Genomic DNA, 14,137 nt, shown 5'->3' with positions numbered 1-14,137 from the left:
CAAGGGCTGAGCCGGGGCGGGGGGGGGGGGGACGCAGACGCTGTAAAGGAGCCCCCAGCCCCCAAAGTGGGTGCCCCGAGCAGGGCAGGGGGTGAAGCCACAGCGGGTGGGGTGCTGCCGAGCTGAGAGGGGGGTATGGTGCTGAGGCAGGCACTGCGGTGTGAACAGGGAGGCAAATAACGAGCCTCTGGCCCGAGACTGTTCCAAATTAAAAACTCTTTATTTAAACTCTCTCCCGTTTCCCTTTCTCCCAGCCTGGAGCGATCCTGCTGCTTCACCGGGCCGGGCCCAGCACCCGCACAGCAGGGAGGGGGGAAGCTCACGGGAGCCCTTGGCACTGGGGTGGGGGCTACACCCCACAAAGCGGCCCCGGAGCACGCTGCACCCCACATCCCCGTGCTGCCGCACCCCTGCCCCGCAGCGGCAGGGCTGCCGAGGGCCTGCGCGTGGCGAACCTCCACCTCAGGCATCACCGCGCACAGCGGCGTGGCCCCCTCCGCCATAGGGGTGCCCCTCCGGCGGGGGGAGCACGGGGCACCCCAGTCCCTTCCCGGCCAGCCGGGTGCTGCCGTCATTTGCGCCTGCCGAAGATCGACTTCTTGCTGGGGTTCTTGTCGCCCACGCTCAGCCCGATGAGCAGACGTGCCTTCTCGTCCTCCTCCTGCTGCTGGATGGTCCCGTCCGATTTGTTCTCCAGCTTTCCCCGGGCTTCCGCGCCGGCCGCCGGCTTCAGCCGTAGCTTCTCTTTGATCACCTGCCCCGGGATTTAGGAGGCTCAGCACCCCACGGCTGCACCCAGGCCCCTCGGAGAACGTGCCCCCTGCCACAGGGTTATCGCCTCCATCCTGGGCAGGGCAGCTCTGAGCCCCTCCCCGCGCACGGGAAGGAGGCACCCGCGGTGTGGGGTCCCACGTACCTGTGCCACCAAGGCCTTGCGGCTGTCCCTCTTCACCGCCATGGCAAAGTCCAGCCACGTCCAGGTGTTGTTGTGGTACTCCAGGCACGGCAGCACCAGGTTCAGGTCGCCCCAGTCCACGCTGTTCTTCTCACCCTGGGTGACAGGGGTGCCAGGCAGCGTGGGGATGATGCCCCAGGCCACCCCCCAGACGGAGGGGCCGTGCCCCCTCCCCAACACACCCTGTCCCGCCGGCTCCGCACCTTGTAGCTGACGCAGAGCGGCACCTGCGGGATCTTGATGTAGATGAAGGAGTTGTTCATGGCCGCGCGCTCCTTCATCTTGTCGATGTCATCCACGGGATGCTGGGGACAGAGCAGGAGCCGTGAGCAGAAGGGAAGGAGAGGGGACACAGCCAGGAACCAGCGGGAAAGGGACAGCCGGGCACTAGGCCATGGCATTGCTTCATCGGGGAGAGGTGAGAGCTGCTCTGGCACAAGGTTAGGAAAATGAGATGCTGCAGGGATCACGTCAAGCGTGCAGGTGCTTGGTTGAAAAGGATGTAAACCCTCATGGTGAGAGGGAGCAGGAAAAAAAGGGACAGGCAGGCAGGGGGAGGACTTCGCTGCCCAGCCCCGCAGCCGAGGGAAAACAGACCAGCTCCACAGCAGGAGCCACACTCCCCGCTCAAGGCAGCAGCGGGTACCTCGGGTGCTTTTCGGAATGATCTTCTGACCCCCGACGTCCGATTCAGTCCCTGAGCGACTCCCTTCCCCGGGCCCAGCGAGTCATCGGCCACGATCAGCTGCCGTGGCTTCACCACGGGGATCCCTGGGACAAACAGGGCAGGAGGTGGTGGCTGGTGTCCGGGTAGGGGCCAGCCACCACCCAGATTCCTCCCCAACATCTCCCTGCCCACAGGGGAGACCACAAATCCCTGTTCCTTGACGCGTGGCCCACCTGCAGCAGCCCACAAACATATCCTGGACACACAGCCAGAGCTGCTCGGTGACCACGAGCCTCTCACCTGTCGTCACCAGCTTGGACTTGTCTTCCTCATCCCCCACCTCCTCCTCCTCCATGTTGCGGCCGGGGAAGAAGAAACCCATCATCCTGTGGAAGAACTGGTGGGTGAGCTGGATGGTGAGGGGTACCACGTTCACCTGCAGGGAGAGAGGCACGTCAGAGCCGGGCACGCGCCGCCTGCGCCCCAGGGGGACCCTGCCACCTCCCTGCCCGGCGCTGGCACCTCGAAGTGCTCCTTGATGGAGATGCCTCCCACGGGCGGCCGGACCTTGCTGAAGATCCTCAGTGCCAGCTGCCGGCCGGACTGGCAGGAGCTCTGGGGACGCAGCACCACCTTCAGGGAAGAGGATTGGTGGCTGGGGTGAGGACAGGCCACCCTGGCCAGGTCACCCGTGGGTCCTCAAGGTGCAGGGCTGCTCCCCCAGGCTGCCGCTTGCCTTGTACACAGCGTTGGGCAGGAGGTTGTTCATCGTGACCCAGCCCAGTTCCAGCAGATGCTCGGCCGTGTCGTCAGACTTGTTGACCTGCGCACGCAGACCAGTCAGCCACCCATGGCCCGGGCCCCAGCTCGGAGGCTGCGGGTGCCACCAGCCGGCTTGGTACCTTGCTGTAGAGGAAGCGCTGGAGCTCCAGCTCGGCTATGCCCAGCTGCCCGTCCTCCTCGGTCAGGCGCCAGCGTGCCTGGGCGAAGTAAAACTCAGTCCGCCGCGCCACGCTCACGTCTTCCGGCTGCTTTCGCAGCTCCATCTTGTTGGCTCGCTGCAGCTGGAAGTCCTTGAAGCATCTACACGGGAGAGGGGAGTGCTGGGATGTGAGAGCCCTGGAGCAGGGGAGACACAGTGCTGGGGAAGCCAGAGATACCTGATCAGTATGTTCAGCTCCTCACTCTCCAGCTGCAGGTCAGCTTTCTCCTGGCTCAGCTGCTGCTGCAGCCTGTGGTTGAGGTCAAGCAGGCTCTCGTTTTTGCTGTCGTCCTGCAGGGACTGAAGGACAGACAACCCTCAGCACCCTCCAGCCCGGAGCAGGGACCGACCCCAGGGAGCCAGGCCCCATCAGGACGCAGTCTCACCTTCACGTTGGAGTACATCTGCTTCTCCAGCTGCCGGATCTGGGCGACGTGCTGCCTCACGGCCTCTTGCAGGTGCAGGATACTGCTGCGCTGCTCCTCGGGGTTGCTGGAGATTTCCAGCTGGAAGCGCACCCGCTGTTTCTTCTCGCTGTGCTCCTGGACACAGGGACGGGGGAAGGTCAGGACTGCCTTGGGCGCAGCGAGCGACACGGTGACCTGAAGCCTCGTGGGTACCTTGCGTTTGGGCTCCACGTGCAGCAGCAGGTTGTTGACTATGTCAAGGATCATGGCATACTGCGCGGGGTTGGTGGAGATCTCCAGGTCGTGGTGGATCAGTGTGAATGTGTCCACAGCTCCTGCAGTGACACACAAAGGACACACGGGGCCTCAGCACAGCCAGAAACGGGCCAGATGCAGGGACCAGCCAGAGATGGAGAGCAATGGGGAATAAGCCAAGGTGGTCACACTGGCTCAGCAGCTACAGCAGGTCCAGCGTCATCTGGTGCACGACCACGTGGCTGGGGACCTCTCCTGTATGCACCCTTCTGATCTCGGCGGGCCCAAGACAGACCATCCCTGGACTTAGCTGGCACCTGTGGGTCAGCCCAGAGCTCTACCCCAAGTGCCTGGAGGTACCCACCTTCCTGCTTCTTCAGCAGATCCTCCTTTTCCTGGTTGGCAGGAGTCTCAGGGGGCTTTATCTGCGTGGCCAGCTCGGGGTCAATGTCATGGCTGTAACTGATGTAGTACATGCGGCAGCTGCAGCGAGAGATGATCCTCTGCACCTGCTGGGTCTGCTGGGTTTCTGAGGGCTGGTTCCAGTCTGGGGACAGGCAAGGGGACCAGGGTCAGAGTGCCATGTCCCAGCATGCTGGGGACCCCAGGGCACAGGGCTGAGAGCATCAGCCAGCTCCTGGAGCTGTCTGGTGACAGGCCAGGCGCTCTCAGCTTCACCAGCCCCGGGGTTATACGCAAGCGGTTTTGGGGGAGGCACGCAGCCAGCTCGGCGGGCAGTACCTGTGGTGGTGCTGACCATGCCCCCCACCGCCTGCCCGCTCTCCATCAGCTCCTGCACAGAGTCTAGGCTCCGTTGCCGATGCTCCTCGATATTTTTCACCTGGAGAGGAAAGGAGGCACTGCTGGCTGTCCCTGCTCTCCCTGCCTCGGCCAGGGCACTGACAGCATTGCCTGCCCCCACACAGCTCACCCATCACAGCCCCTGCAGCCGCTCACCTCCAGCCAGAGCTGCCCGTGCTCCCTCTCGGTGGGGCCGCTCTCCGTCGTGGCGAAGTACTGCATGCCATCTAGCAAGCAGGTCCAGGACGTCTTCTGCTTCAGCGTGTCCCCGTACCAGGCGGGATGGTGCTGGCACTGCAGCAGTTGAGCCTTCGCGGCGGACACAATCACGCAGCCTTCCGTCTCCGCGCCACGCAGCACCATCTGCGAGCGGGGAGAGACCCTGAGGGTCAGACGAGCCCTTCTGGGGCAGGCACAGCCCCTCTCCCAGCAAAGCGTGGCGAGCAGAGAGCGTGGGGACAGGCAGGCTGGCCGAGGGCAGGTACCTGGCAGTTGACCAGCTCGATGAGGCAGTTGCGGTTGTAGATGTCGTCGGTTTGGCAGGCGGCGATGCCGCACAGCTGCTCGCTAGCCCCTGATTCCTCCTCTGTGAAGACCACGAACTTGTCCGTCTCCTCAATGAGCTTCTGCAGCATGTAGGCCCCTGGGGAAGGAGAAAGGGTCGGTGCGAGGCTGCAGGGGGCTGGTGGGGGGTGACAGGGTGAAGGCAGGTGTGGCTTTGGGCTAGCATGCACGTTGCTGGCTGTGGGTTTCCCCTGCCGTGCTCACCCCCCGAGGACGCTCTCTCAGGACGGCCGCTGGTGATGGGAGCGGTCACCCTGGCAGGGACGGAGTGAGCAGAGAGTTGACCCCGCTTCAGCTTCTTGGCTTGCAGCTGCGTGTCAATCTTCAGCCCCTTCAGGGCCTCGGTGGACAGGTTGCGCTTGAGCACCGCCGCTTTCTTGTAGCCGTCGTAGAGGCCGAAGGCAATGTCCCGGTTGGTGGTGGTCCAGGACGCCCGCAGGTCCACCAAGTGCAGCTGGTGTGTGTGGAAACCATCGTCCCCGTCCCGCAGGGGCAGCTCCTGGGCACAGAGGGTCAGAGCCTCAGCACGGCAAAGCCGCCTCCAGCCCCTGCCCACGGACCTCACGCACAGGGGCTGGGAGCCCTGCCAGTCCCCAAAGGCACGGCCTGAGGGCCAGAGCCTGGGGGACCACCCCGGAACCCTCAGCAGGGGTGCTGTGGCTGGAACAAGGCATCCCTTTGGCCAAGCACTCTGGAGATCAGAGGCCCTGCAGGTCTGTCTCCTCTCCAGCCAAATCCCTCCCCCATTGCACCCAAACACCAAGGTCCCCTTGTCCCAGGGGGACGCCATCAGGGCAGCGTGTGCTGGGTTACACCTGCCGTGCCCCGTGTGTTTGCGGCGGTACCTCCTCAGCCGTGCGGTTGCTGTGCCGCTGGTAGGTGAGGGAGGAGAGGCTCAGGAGATGGGTTTTCTTCACCAGGGTGTCGAGTCGGTGGTCGGCATTTTCATCGCAAGTGGAGGCCATGAGGTGCACGGTGACCTGGCTCAGGTCGCTCACCATCTGCGTGATGCTCCACTCCGAAATGAGGCGCCGCATCACCGTGCCGGCTGGGGGACAGGGAGAGGGGTCAGCCGGGGCCCTGCCCTTCCTGAAAACGCTGCCAACAAGGGCCCTCACTCACCTTGCGGGATGAGCCGCTGGGTGCCACGAGTGAAGATGTGGCCCTGGCAGCACTCCACCTGGATCCCCCGCTGCTGGGCAAAGGAGGCCCAGTAGTGCACCTGCGAGGGAGCAGACAGCAGGGGCTGAGAGCCCAGCACAGGCAGAACGCAGGCGGAACACCGGACCCCCACTCCCAGGACTTGCCTGCAGCCGAGGGAAGAGTGCAGTATAGGACAGCTGCTTGTAATGCTGCCCCAGCTTCTTCTTACTGGGTTTCATGTTGTTGAAGAGCTTCCCGCGGCAGATGGGGCGCGTCACGCTGGTCCACGTGGCCCAGAAGTTCTGCATCCAGCGGAGGGTGCTGCTGTAGAGCAGGATCCGGGGCTGGGAGTGCTCTGAGAAGACACTCGCTGTCAGCCAGCATCGGGGGACGAGGACACGGCAGCAGCCAACCCAGGACCAAGAAGGATCGCTAAAACCACGGTGTCCTGCCCCATCTCGCTTGGGATCCTCGGGGATGCTGTCACTCACCCTCACTGGGTCGCGTCAGATCCATCCGGATGGAGAAGTTGAGGTTCTCGGAGCGGAAGGCACAGTAGGAATCGTACTGCTGCCCCACCGGCACCTCGGGCAGGAACTCAGGGGAGCGCAGCACCACGCCGTGGTGGTCGTGGGGGTTCCCGTGGCACAGCCACTGCAAATCCAGCGTCATGCACAGGTCGGGCAGGTGCAGGAAGCAGCAGTCGTCGTACCTGGATAGGGAAAGAGACCCCAGTTACCCACCCAGCTCAGTGGCAGCCCTCGCGCTCCCGCGCCCACACTCACTTGGAGGCCGTCCGGACGTTGATGTCCAGGCTGCCCTTGAAGACAAACTGCCCAGGCTTCCAGTGGAAAGAGAGGTGGCTCCACTCCCAGTGCATGTTCTCCGTGGTGTTGTAGGGGTCCTGCAAGGACAAGGGTGGGGAGAGGCAGGTGTGAGCTGGCCCCACGCCACGGTTTGCTCCCCACATCCCAGTACCACCCACCTCGGTGGCCAGCTGGTGCAGGTTGGCCTGTTCGATGTCCATGTGCCAGTCCCCGTGGAAGAGAAGGCGGCTCTTGTCCCACCAGGGCAATGGGGCGCTGGGGTCCTCCGACGGCTTGGTGAGGAGATCCACACACTGGCCGATCAGGGTCCAGGCTGGATCCCAGCAGGGCCCCCACACAATGGTGTATTGAGAGATCTCAGCTGGGGACACAGAGGTTGGCTCAGCCCTTTGCACGTCCCACGGAGCCGCGTCCCCACCCCAGCACAGAGCCCCCCTTGCCGCTCCAGCTCTTACAGTGGAAGTCGTGGTAGAACTTCAAGGGCGGCATGTTCCTCTCCACTGTCGCATCTCCCCAGGGCAGCCCCAGCTTCAGGACCTGGCGGCGCCGGGAGCAGGCCTGGCCGCACTGCTCGGCTCCTATCAGCCGGCCCGAGAGCTGCCAGTTCCGGATCTCAAAGAGGTAGCGAGGGTAGTCACGGATCCGCACTGCGGGGCAGAAGAAGCGCTGACATAGCGCAGCAAAGGGACGCTGCCCCAGTCCCCCGCTTTGGGCCACGGCAGGAGCCGCTGTCCTGTCACATCTCTGCTCCCTTCCCACTCCCTTGAACCTTCAAAAATCATTTCCCCTGCCTGGGAGCCCAGGCCATGCAGCCACCACGCTGTTCTCCGAGGGCACCCTCTTCACACAAAGCAACTCACCAAAGAAGCTGCCAACTCTGCCCTTCATCATGCGGCACCACTGGGTAACCATCTCCAGACCCTCCGGGGGGAACGGGCTGACACCATCTATGTCCCTCATCTGCTCCAACACACGCTCCGTGCCGTGGAAGGACTCATCGGCCATGGCCACCAGCTCCAGGTGGGCCAGGGTCCAGGTGAGGAGGGCCCTCCGCATGGGTGTGTTGGCATAGAGGCGCCGCGAGCGCTGGATGTAGATCTCAATGTTCTTCTTCTCCAGCGAGGCATAAAGCTCCTCGATCTTGCGAGCAGGCAGCAGCTCACCGTGCTGCTTGCGCAGCGCCGCCACCTTGGCGTCCAGCAGCTGCAGCCGCTTGGCGCTCTCCTTGCTCTCGTCCTTCATCAGCTCGTAGTTGTCTCGCAACTTGACCTCAAAGACGTCGTCCAGGAAGACCCAGGAGAAGTGTGTCACTTTGAGCAGGAGGTCGGGGGGCAGCGCCGTGCTAGCAGGGCGCCCGCGCCGGTGCAGACCTTTCAGCCATTTCTGCACTCCCACAGCAGCATCCAGCGTGCGGGAGAAGTCGTACTGGTAGGGGAACTCAATGGTCACGCTGGCAAAAGAGAAGGCCCAGCCGCGGTTGCGGAGGGTGCGCAGGGTGGGGAAGGCGCAGCGGTGCAAGATGACCTCCTCCAGCTCTGGCAGCAGCTTCACCTCCACCTCCTTGAAGCTGAAGATGCTGTGTCCGTCAAAGCCAGCGGCCAGCTCAGGGCAGTAGCCGTGCAGGGCACCGCCGTGCCAGCTCACAGAGGTCCGTTCAGCAGCCAGGCTGATGTAGTTGGTCTCCGAGACAAAGCCTGTGAGCTTGGCAGAGCTCAGCTCCAGTGACAGGGACAGGAGTCTTTTGGGAGGGGTCCCATCTGGCTGGAGGGGCCCTGGTCCCTCAGCAGGGGTGACTGGGTGGGACGCTGGGCTGCCTCGGGGCAGGGCGGGAGGCGTCCCGTGGCCGAGGGCGCTCCGCAAGGCTTCGTGGCACTGCAGGGTGGCCAGGGTGTGATGGTACAAGTGCATGTGGTCGGGAGGGCTCCATAGCACTGCCAGCCCCTCGCCGCACTGCACCTACAGCGGAGGGAGCGAGCAGGCACCAAATCACCGCTGGCTACAGCACAGCCCAGCCCCATCCTCCTCTCCAGCACCTTTTGGTGCCAACCAATCCTCCCCCTGCCCCATCCACCCCAGTCTCATCAGTACAGGGCAAAGCAGAGACCCGAGGCCCACACCAACCTCCAGGGAGCGGATGCTGCTGTGGTAGGTGACAGAGAGCATGGAGAGGTTGGCCACCGGGTTGGGGATGGCAGGAGCTTTGCAGCACGGCTGCATCTTCTCCGTGATGCTCTTTACCAAGGCCAGCACCATGCCCTGGACGCTGACTGTGCAGCTCTCGGCGCTCCCCAGGACGGTCAGCGTGTCCAGCCGCAGCTCCAAGGCACCTACAGAGATTGCACGTCAGGGCTGGAGGCACAGAGGAGGCGCACCACAACACGCCAGGTTCCTCTGCTGCTCCAGGACAGCCATCCTGGATCACCCTGGATGCTACTTACCCACCAGGGCTGAGAGTGTGAAAAGATTCACGTCCTCCACCTTCAGATCCACCTTCCAGAGCAGCCCCCAGGGCTCGCTCGAGGCAGAGGGCTGCTGCTTGGCAAGCTCAGCTCCACTGGGCCGCGGGCAGAACAGGGGCAGGACCCTGGCCAGGCACTCGGTGCAGGTGTCCGACGACTCCACTTGCAGCCCCCGGATGGTGCAGTCCAGGAAGAGCGTGTCCGACTGGGCGCTGGACATGCCCAGGGGCTGGTTGTAGCTGCCCTGTAAGACAAACAGGACAATAGGTCTCAGATCGCAGGATGTCCCCATGCCACCACGAGTCCCTGTGATGCCTGCATGGAGTTGCAGATGGGCAGCCCACCTATCAAGAGCCACCCCTTGCCCTGCCACTCACCTGCAGGTTGAAGGAGTCAAGAATGAGGGCTTCTCCCCACACGTGCATGTTGGGGGGGTGCGAGGCACGCTGGATGTGCGAGTCGTTGCCCACGCGCCAGCAGAGGTGGTCCACGGCCAGCACCGCTCGCTGGTGCATGCTCTGTGGCCGCAGGTGCTGGTAGTCTGCGGGCAGAGAGGAGGGGGTGGGCGCGGGCAGGGCTCGCTGCTGCCTGCTCAGCTGCCCCCAAACACAGACACAACCAGGCAGGGGTCCGCAGCCCCTGGCCAGACACAAAGGCAAGCACAGAGGTGGCACGGCTCTCCCCAGTCCCATCCTAGTGCCTCTCTGGAAGAGCCACCAACCCCCAAGAAGAGCCCAGCTGCCAGCCCATACCTGCAGAGATGGAGTTGAAGCCCAAGGCGAAGGGTGGCGTGTCCCCCAGCTGCACTGACACATTGACGTTGGACAGCGAGGCACATAGGATGATGGGCGCTATGATTTGGGGATAACTCCTGCACGGGACAAGCAGGGATAGGCTGTTACTGGGGCGCTGCGTGCCACGGAGCCTGGCAGGGAGCAGGCCAGGAGGGACACCCTCTCTGCAGAGGCCCCCCCGACCCCCTGCCACCCTCCGTACCAGCCTCCCCGTCCCACAGGCCGTGCACAGGGCAAAGAAGGTGCTGGGTGCGCGGGCACCCTGCCAGAGCGCGGCAGGCAAGAGGAAACAAGCTGCGACACCAGCAGCTGCGCTGAGGCTGAGTTTACCTTCCCTTGTGCCCTTGGCTGGGGACAGGCACCGCCCGGCACCCGTACTCCTGTGCCAACAGGCCCAGCCAGTGCGAAAATTCTTGGTGGCGGTAGTGGATGATGCAGGTGTTCAGCAGCACAGCAGCTGAGAGGTCAATGGCTGTGACCTAGAGCAGGGAGAGGGCCAGGTGGCAAAAAAAACCCCCTCATGCTAGGAGCCAAATCAGCCACCCCCGGGGGACAGGAGCATGCCCAGCGCTCACTCACCTGCACGCTGGTCTTCAGGGAGTTGAGGCACACGATGCGCTGGCGGCTCTGGGACAGGAGAAGGCCATCTAGGGAGAGAGAGGAGCAGGAGTGAGGGGTGGCGGAGGGCAGCGACGGCAGACCTGTCCCGCAGGCGCTCTCCTGGCTACTTGCCCTCCAGCTGGAGGTCTACACTCATTTGGTCCAGGTCTGAGGTGGGTGTGAAGTTGCGCAGCGGGATCTGCTCCTCTTCACGCTGATATAGAAACTGCAGCAGCTTCAGGCTCCAGGTGAGGTGCCTGTAAGAAGCAGGGAGTCACTGCCAGAAGGGAACTGCACTGTCATGTCCTCCATCTCCCCATCCCTCATCCCCAGCTGACCAGCTCCTGGCACAAAGACACCAGCCAGTGCCCAGCTGCAGCCCAGCCCAGCGCTCTCATCCCATCAGCAGAGGAGCCTACCAGGCTGTCCTACTGAAGGACCAGCTCACGTGCCTTCCTCCTCCCCAAGGAGCCCGGCCCCAAGCCAAGCTCAGTCCTTCCCACTGTGGTAGGCTCTAAGATGCGATCTCTGCGGTCTGGCAGAGCAGGGAATGGCACAGCTGTCCCCAGGTCTGTGTCCCCAGTGCTAACTGGGGCTAGGACAGCCTCCCCCTCCACCTGCCTCCTTACCTCTTCTGGCTGTTCATAGACAGCACCGTGCTGGTGTTCTCCAGCTTCACCTCCACCCTCCTGGGGACAAGCTGCAGCGTGTCCCTGCTCAGCAGAGATGGGGATTTTGGGGGCTCCTCTGGGCCTGGGGAGGGACACACAAAGTCACGGGAAGGCTCTTGCCCAGATCACCATGCCCTGCAGCTGGAGGGAGCGATGGTACAGCCAAATCCCTCTGGCTCCAGTGCGTGTGGGGGCTGCCAGCCCCTGCTTGTCCCTGTCCCCACCCCTGACCTGGGCTGGGCTGTTCCCTCGCTGGGCTGCGCTGGGCCCCGGCAGCGATGCGGTGCAGCAGTGGGCTGCAGAAAAGCCCTTCGTGCAGCTCTGCCTGCAGGGTCCGGACCCGCAACCTGACGCCCACCAGCCGCCGCTTGCTGCTGATCTCCAGCGAGAGGGAGAGCGCCAGGGCCAGCTCTGCCAGGCAGGTGTCATCCTGTACGGGGACAGGGGCAGGGAGTGCGCAGGGAGTCACCCAGCTCCCTGCCGATGCACGCTGGAGGCAAAGTGCTGGGCACAGCACGGAGCCCAGAGCCTTGCACGTGCCTCGCAGCGTGGCCCAGCGAGGCCAGGGTATTCCAGATCCTCGGGGTGTCCCTGAGCCAGTGCCCAGGCCTGACGATTGAATTTGTCCCTTCCCCAGCACTCACCAGCTGGCTGCTCCGGAGCACTTTGCTGTTCACCTTTGTCAGGCTCACCTCGCAGGTCAGGCTGGGGAGAGCGGAGAACAGACGGAGGCTGCAGGCCCTGCTGCCTCCCAACCGTGACCCTGCCCTCCCTTTGCTGTGGGACACAAGGACCCCAAGTGCCTGCTCCAAGTTCTCCCAAAAGTAGAGCACACCCTAACTCCGTGCACAGAGCAGCAACTAATAATTTGGGAAACACACGACTCTAGCTTCCCATGAAGGAAAATGGGACGAAGCCAGCCTCAGAGAAGGTTAATGTGTCACACCACAAGTGACACGGGACGCTGCTGAGCACAAAGGGGCAAGGTGAGAAAACAGGGAGCCTGTTTGGGGTTGGGGGAGCCTCTCAGCCCTGGTGAGACCCAGGGCCAGGTGGGAGAAGCAGAGCGGGGTGCAAGCACAGCGTTACCTGTTCCCGTCGCCATTCAGGAGGAGACGGGTCTTGCTGGCCTGGACGTGCCAGAGAGACTCCGAGGTGGCCACGTGCAGAACCATGACGTTAATGGAGTCCATGTGGACGGAAAAGAGCTGGGGAAAGGTGCCACTGTGAGGGATGTCCGACAGCAGCACAGCCTGCAACAGCCTCTCGCCGAGCCCGTGCCTCACCTGGCTAAGGAGCCTCAGCAGGGAGGGTTTAAGAGTCAGGTCAGTTCTGTTTTCATTTCCATTGGCTTCTCTGGGAGCCTCCGGGACAGACTGCTGGAACCCAGAGCCCTTCTGAAGATCTGTGCGGATTCGCACCTCGCCAAAACACAGCTCAAAGTAGCGCCTGCGGAAAAACAGTAGGAGCAACTCTTACAACAGCTCACGAAAGGCACAACCGGCCCCATTGCCAGGGATGCCTCCCACCCTGGGGATGCACAAGAGCATCTGCAAGACCCTGCCACCCCACAGAAGAGTGAGTCACTCCCACATAGAGCAGGTCGTGGGGAAACGGGCACTGCAGAAAGGTGGTCAGTGGGGTTGGGGATGAGACAGACCCCCGCAAAGAGAGCAGGGAGGGAGCTGGGGCAGGGGTACGTACGGCAGCTCCCGGCTCAGTTTACTGGAGATCCAGACGTTGTCGATCTCCTGCAAGAACGCACAGGTAAGTCAGAGAATAAACGACCTGAATCTGCCTCGTGACGCTCATTCTGACGTTCCCAGCCCGCTCCCGATGCCTGGCAGCATGCGGGGGGCACCCAAAAACCCCATGTTTGGCCGTGGGAGGAAGGGCCTGGCATCAGCACAACCTGCTGCCAGCCTGAAAGTGACCGCAGCCGGCCTGCCCGCGACCTCCCCTCGCCCGGGGGTACCCACCACGGTCTGCTGCTCCCGCTGGAACTTGAGGCTGATGTTCTGGGCCCAGAAGAAGCCGAAGGAGCCGATCTTCAGCTCCGCCTGAAGCTTCTGCCGGCACCAGGTGACGGCCAGGCGGCACGCCAGCCACCTGCCGGAACAGGCACAAAGCCAGGATCAGCGTCCCCACTCGGGCTGGGGACCCTCTTTGCCCTTCGAACGCTGGCTCCAGCACCCACAGCTGGATCCCACAGCTGGATCCCACAGCTGGATCCCACAGCTGGAGGGGAGCTCCCAGCGCCCAGCCCTGCCGCCACAGGTCCCCCAAGCTGGGGCAGAGACCCTGCAAGCCCTGACACCCCCCTGCCATCCCTGAGGGCCCCCTTTCACCCCCACACCCCCCTGCCGCCTCACACCCCCGCCGTGTGCTACCCCGCGCTCCCGTAACCCCCCAAACCCCTGACACCCCCCGACTCAGCCCCGTGGGCCCTTCCAAACCCCCACAACCCCAAACACTGCTCCCCACAGCCCTAGGAGCCCCCTAAACCCCTGTAGGCTCCCCCTACGCCTCTCCCCCAACCCTGCCAGCCACCCCAAACTCCTGCCACCCCCCCCAAGTCCTCTTTGTCCCCCTTACCCCCTGCTGCCCCCCCCGCCCCCCCCCAGCACCCCCAACACCTCACCCCAGCCCCGTGGGCCCTCCCCACACCCCCGGCAGCCCCCTCCGCCCCTGCCACTACCCCAGCCAGCCCTGCCACCCCCCACGGGCCCCCCAAAACCCCCTGCCACCCCACACCAAGCCCCTCCCACCCGTGACACCCCACCCCCCGCAGGCCCTGACCGCGCCAGCAGCCCGGCGAGCAGCGCGACGACGACGAGGCCGAGCAGCGCGGCGGGCAGCGGCGGCAGCATGGCGGCCCCGGTTTGTGTCTGTGTGTGACCCCCCCCTCCCGCCCCGGCCCCGGCCCCGGCCCCGGCCCCGGCCCCGGCCCCGGCCCCGGCCCCGGCCCCGGCGTCCGTGGGGCCGACCGCCCGCGCACCCGGAGTGGCGGCT

The 14,137-nt window shown here is 64.1% G+C and overlaps 1 protein-coding gene across 1 annotated transcript; it reads right to left on the bottom strand.

Moving 5' to 3' along the window:
• Nucleotides 1-201: 201 nt before the first annotated feature.
• Nucleotides 202-14,014, bottom strand: BLTP2 (bridge-like lipid transfer protein family member 2). The gene is made up of 39 exons (XM_086762902.1): nucleotides 13,925-14,014; nucleotides 13,105-13,234; nucleotides 12,830-12,876; nucleotides 12,412-12,574; nucleotides 12,215-12,333; nucleotides 11,770-11,830; nucleotides 11,357-11,555; nucleotides 11,084-11,207; nucleotides 10,587-10,711; nucleotides 10,434-10,501; nucleotides 10,185-10,333; nucleotides 9,813-9,931; nucleotides 9,438-9,601; nucleotides 9,040-9,304; nucleotides 8,723-8,928; nucleotides 7,462-8,557; nucleotides 7,057-7,248; nucleotides 6,760-6,962; nucleotides 6,560-6,678; nucleotides 6,266-6,486; nucleotides 5,939-6,129; nucleotides 5,754-5,853; nucleotides 5,477-5,679; nucleotides 4,836-5,130; nucleotides 4,553-4,710; nucleotides 4,224-4,430; nucleotides 4,008-4,107; nucleotides 3,631-3,813; nucleotides 3,225-3,346; nucleotides 2,991-3,146; nucleotides 2,783-2,904; nucleotides 2,525-2,705; nucleotides 2,359-2,445; nucleotides 2,145-2,255; nucleotides 1,923-2,058; nucleotides 1,602-1,726; nucleotides 1,159-1,260; nucleotides 917-1,051; nucleotides 202-754 (listed from the first exon to the last, which is right to left on the bottom strand). The coding sequence occupies exons 1-39, from the start codon at nucleotides 13,993-13,995 to the stop codon at nucleotides 572-574; spliced, it is 6,738 nt and encodes a 2,245-aa protein (XP_086619028.1). The 5' UTR covers nucleotides 13,996-14,014; the 3' UTR covers nucleotides 202-571.
• Nucleotides 14,015-14,137: the final 123 nt, after the last annotated feature.

The sequence above is a fragment of the Chlamydotis macqueenii genome, chromosome 19 (genome assembly GCF_036417535.1).
Source record: "Chlamydotis macqueenii isolate bChlMac1 chromosome 19, bChlMac1.mat, whole genome shotgun sequence".
NCBI classification, from domain to species: domain Eukaryota; kingdom Metazoa; phylum Chordata; class Aves; order Otidiformes; family Otididae; genus Chlamydotis; species Chlamydotis macqueenii.
The sequence above is the reverse complement of the archived record's forward strand: the minus strand, read 5'-3'. Positions and strand labels throughout refer to the sequence as shown.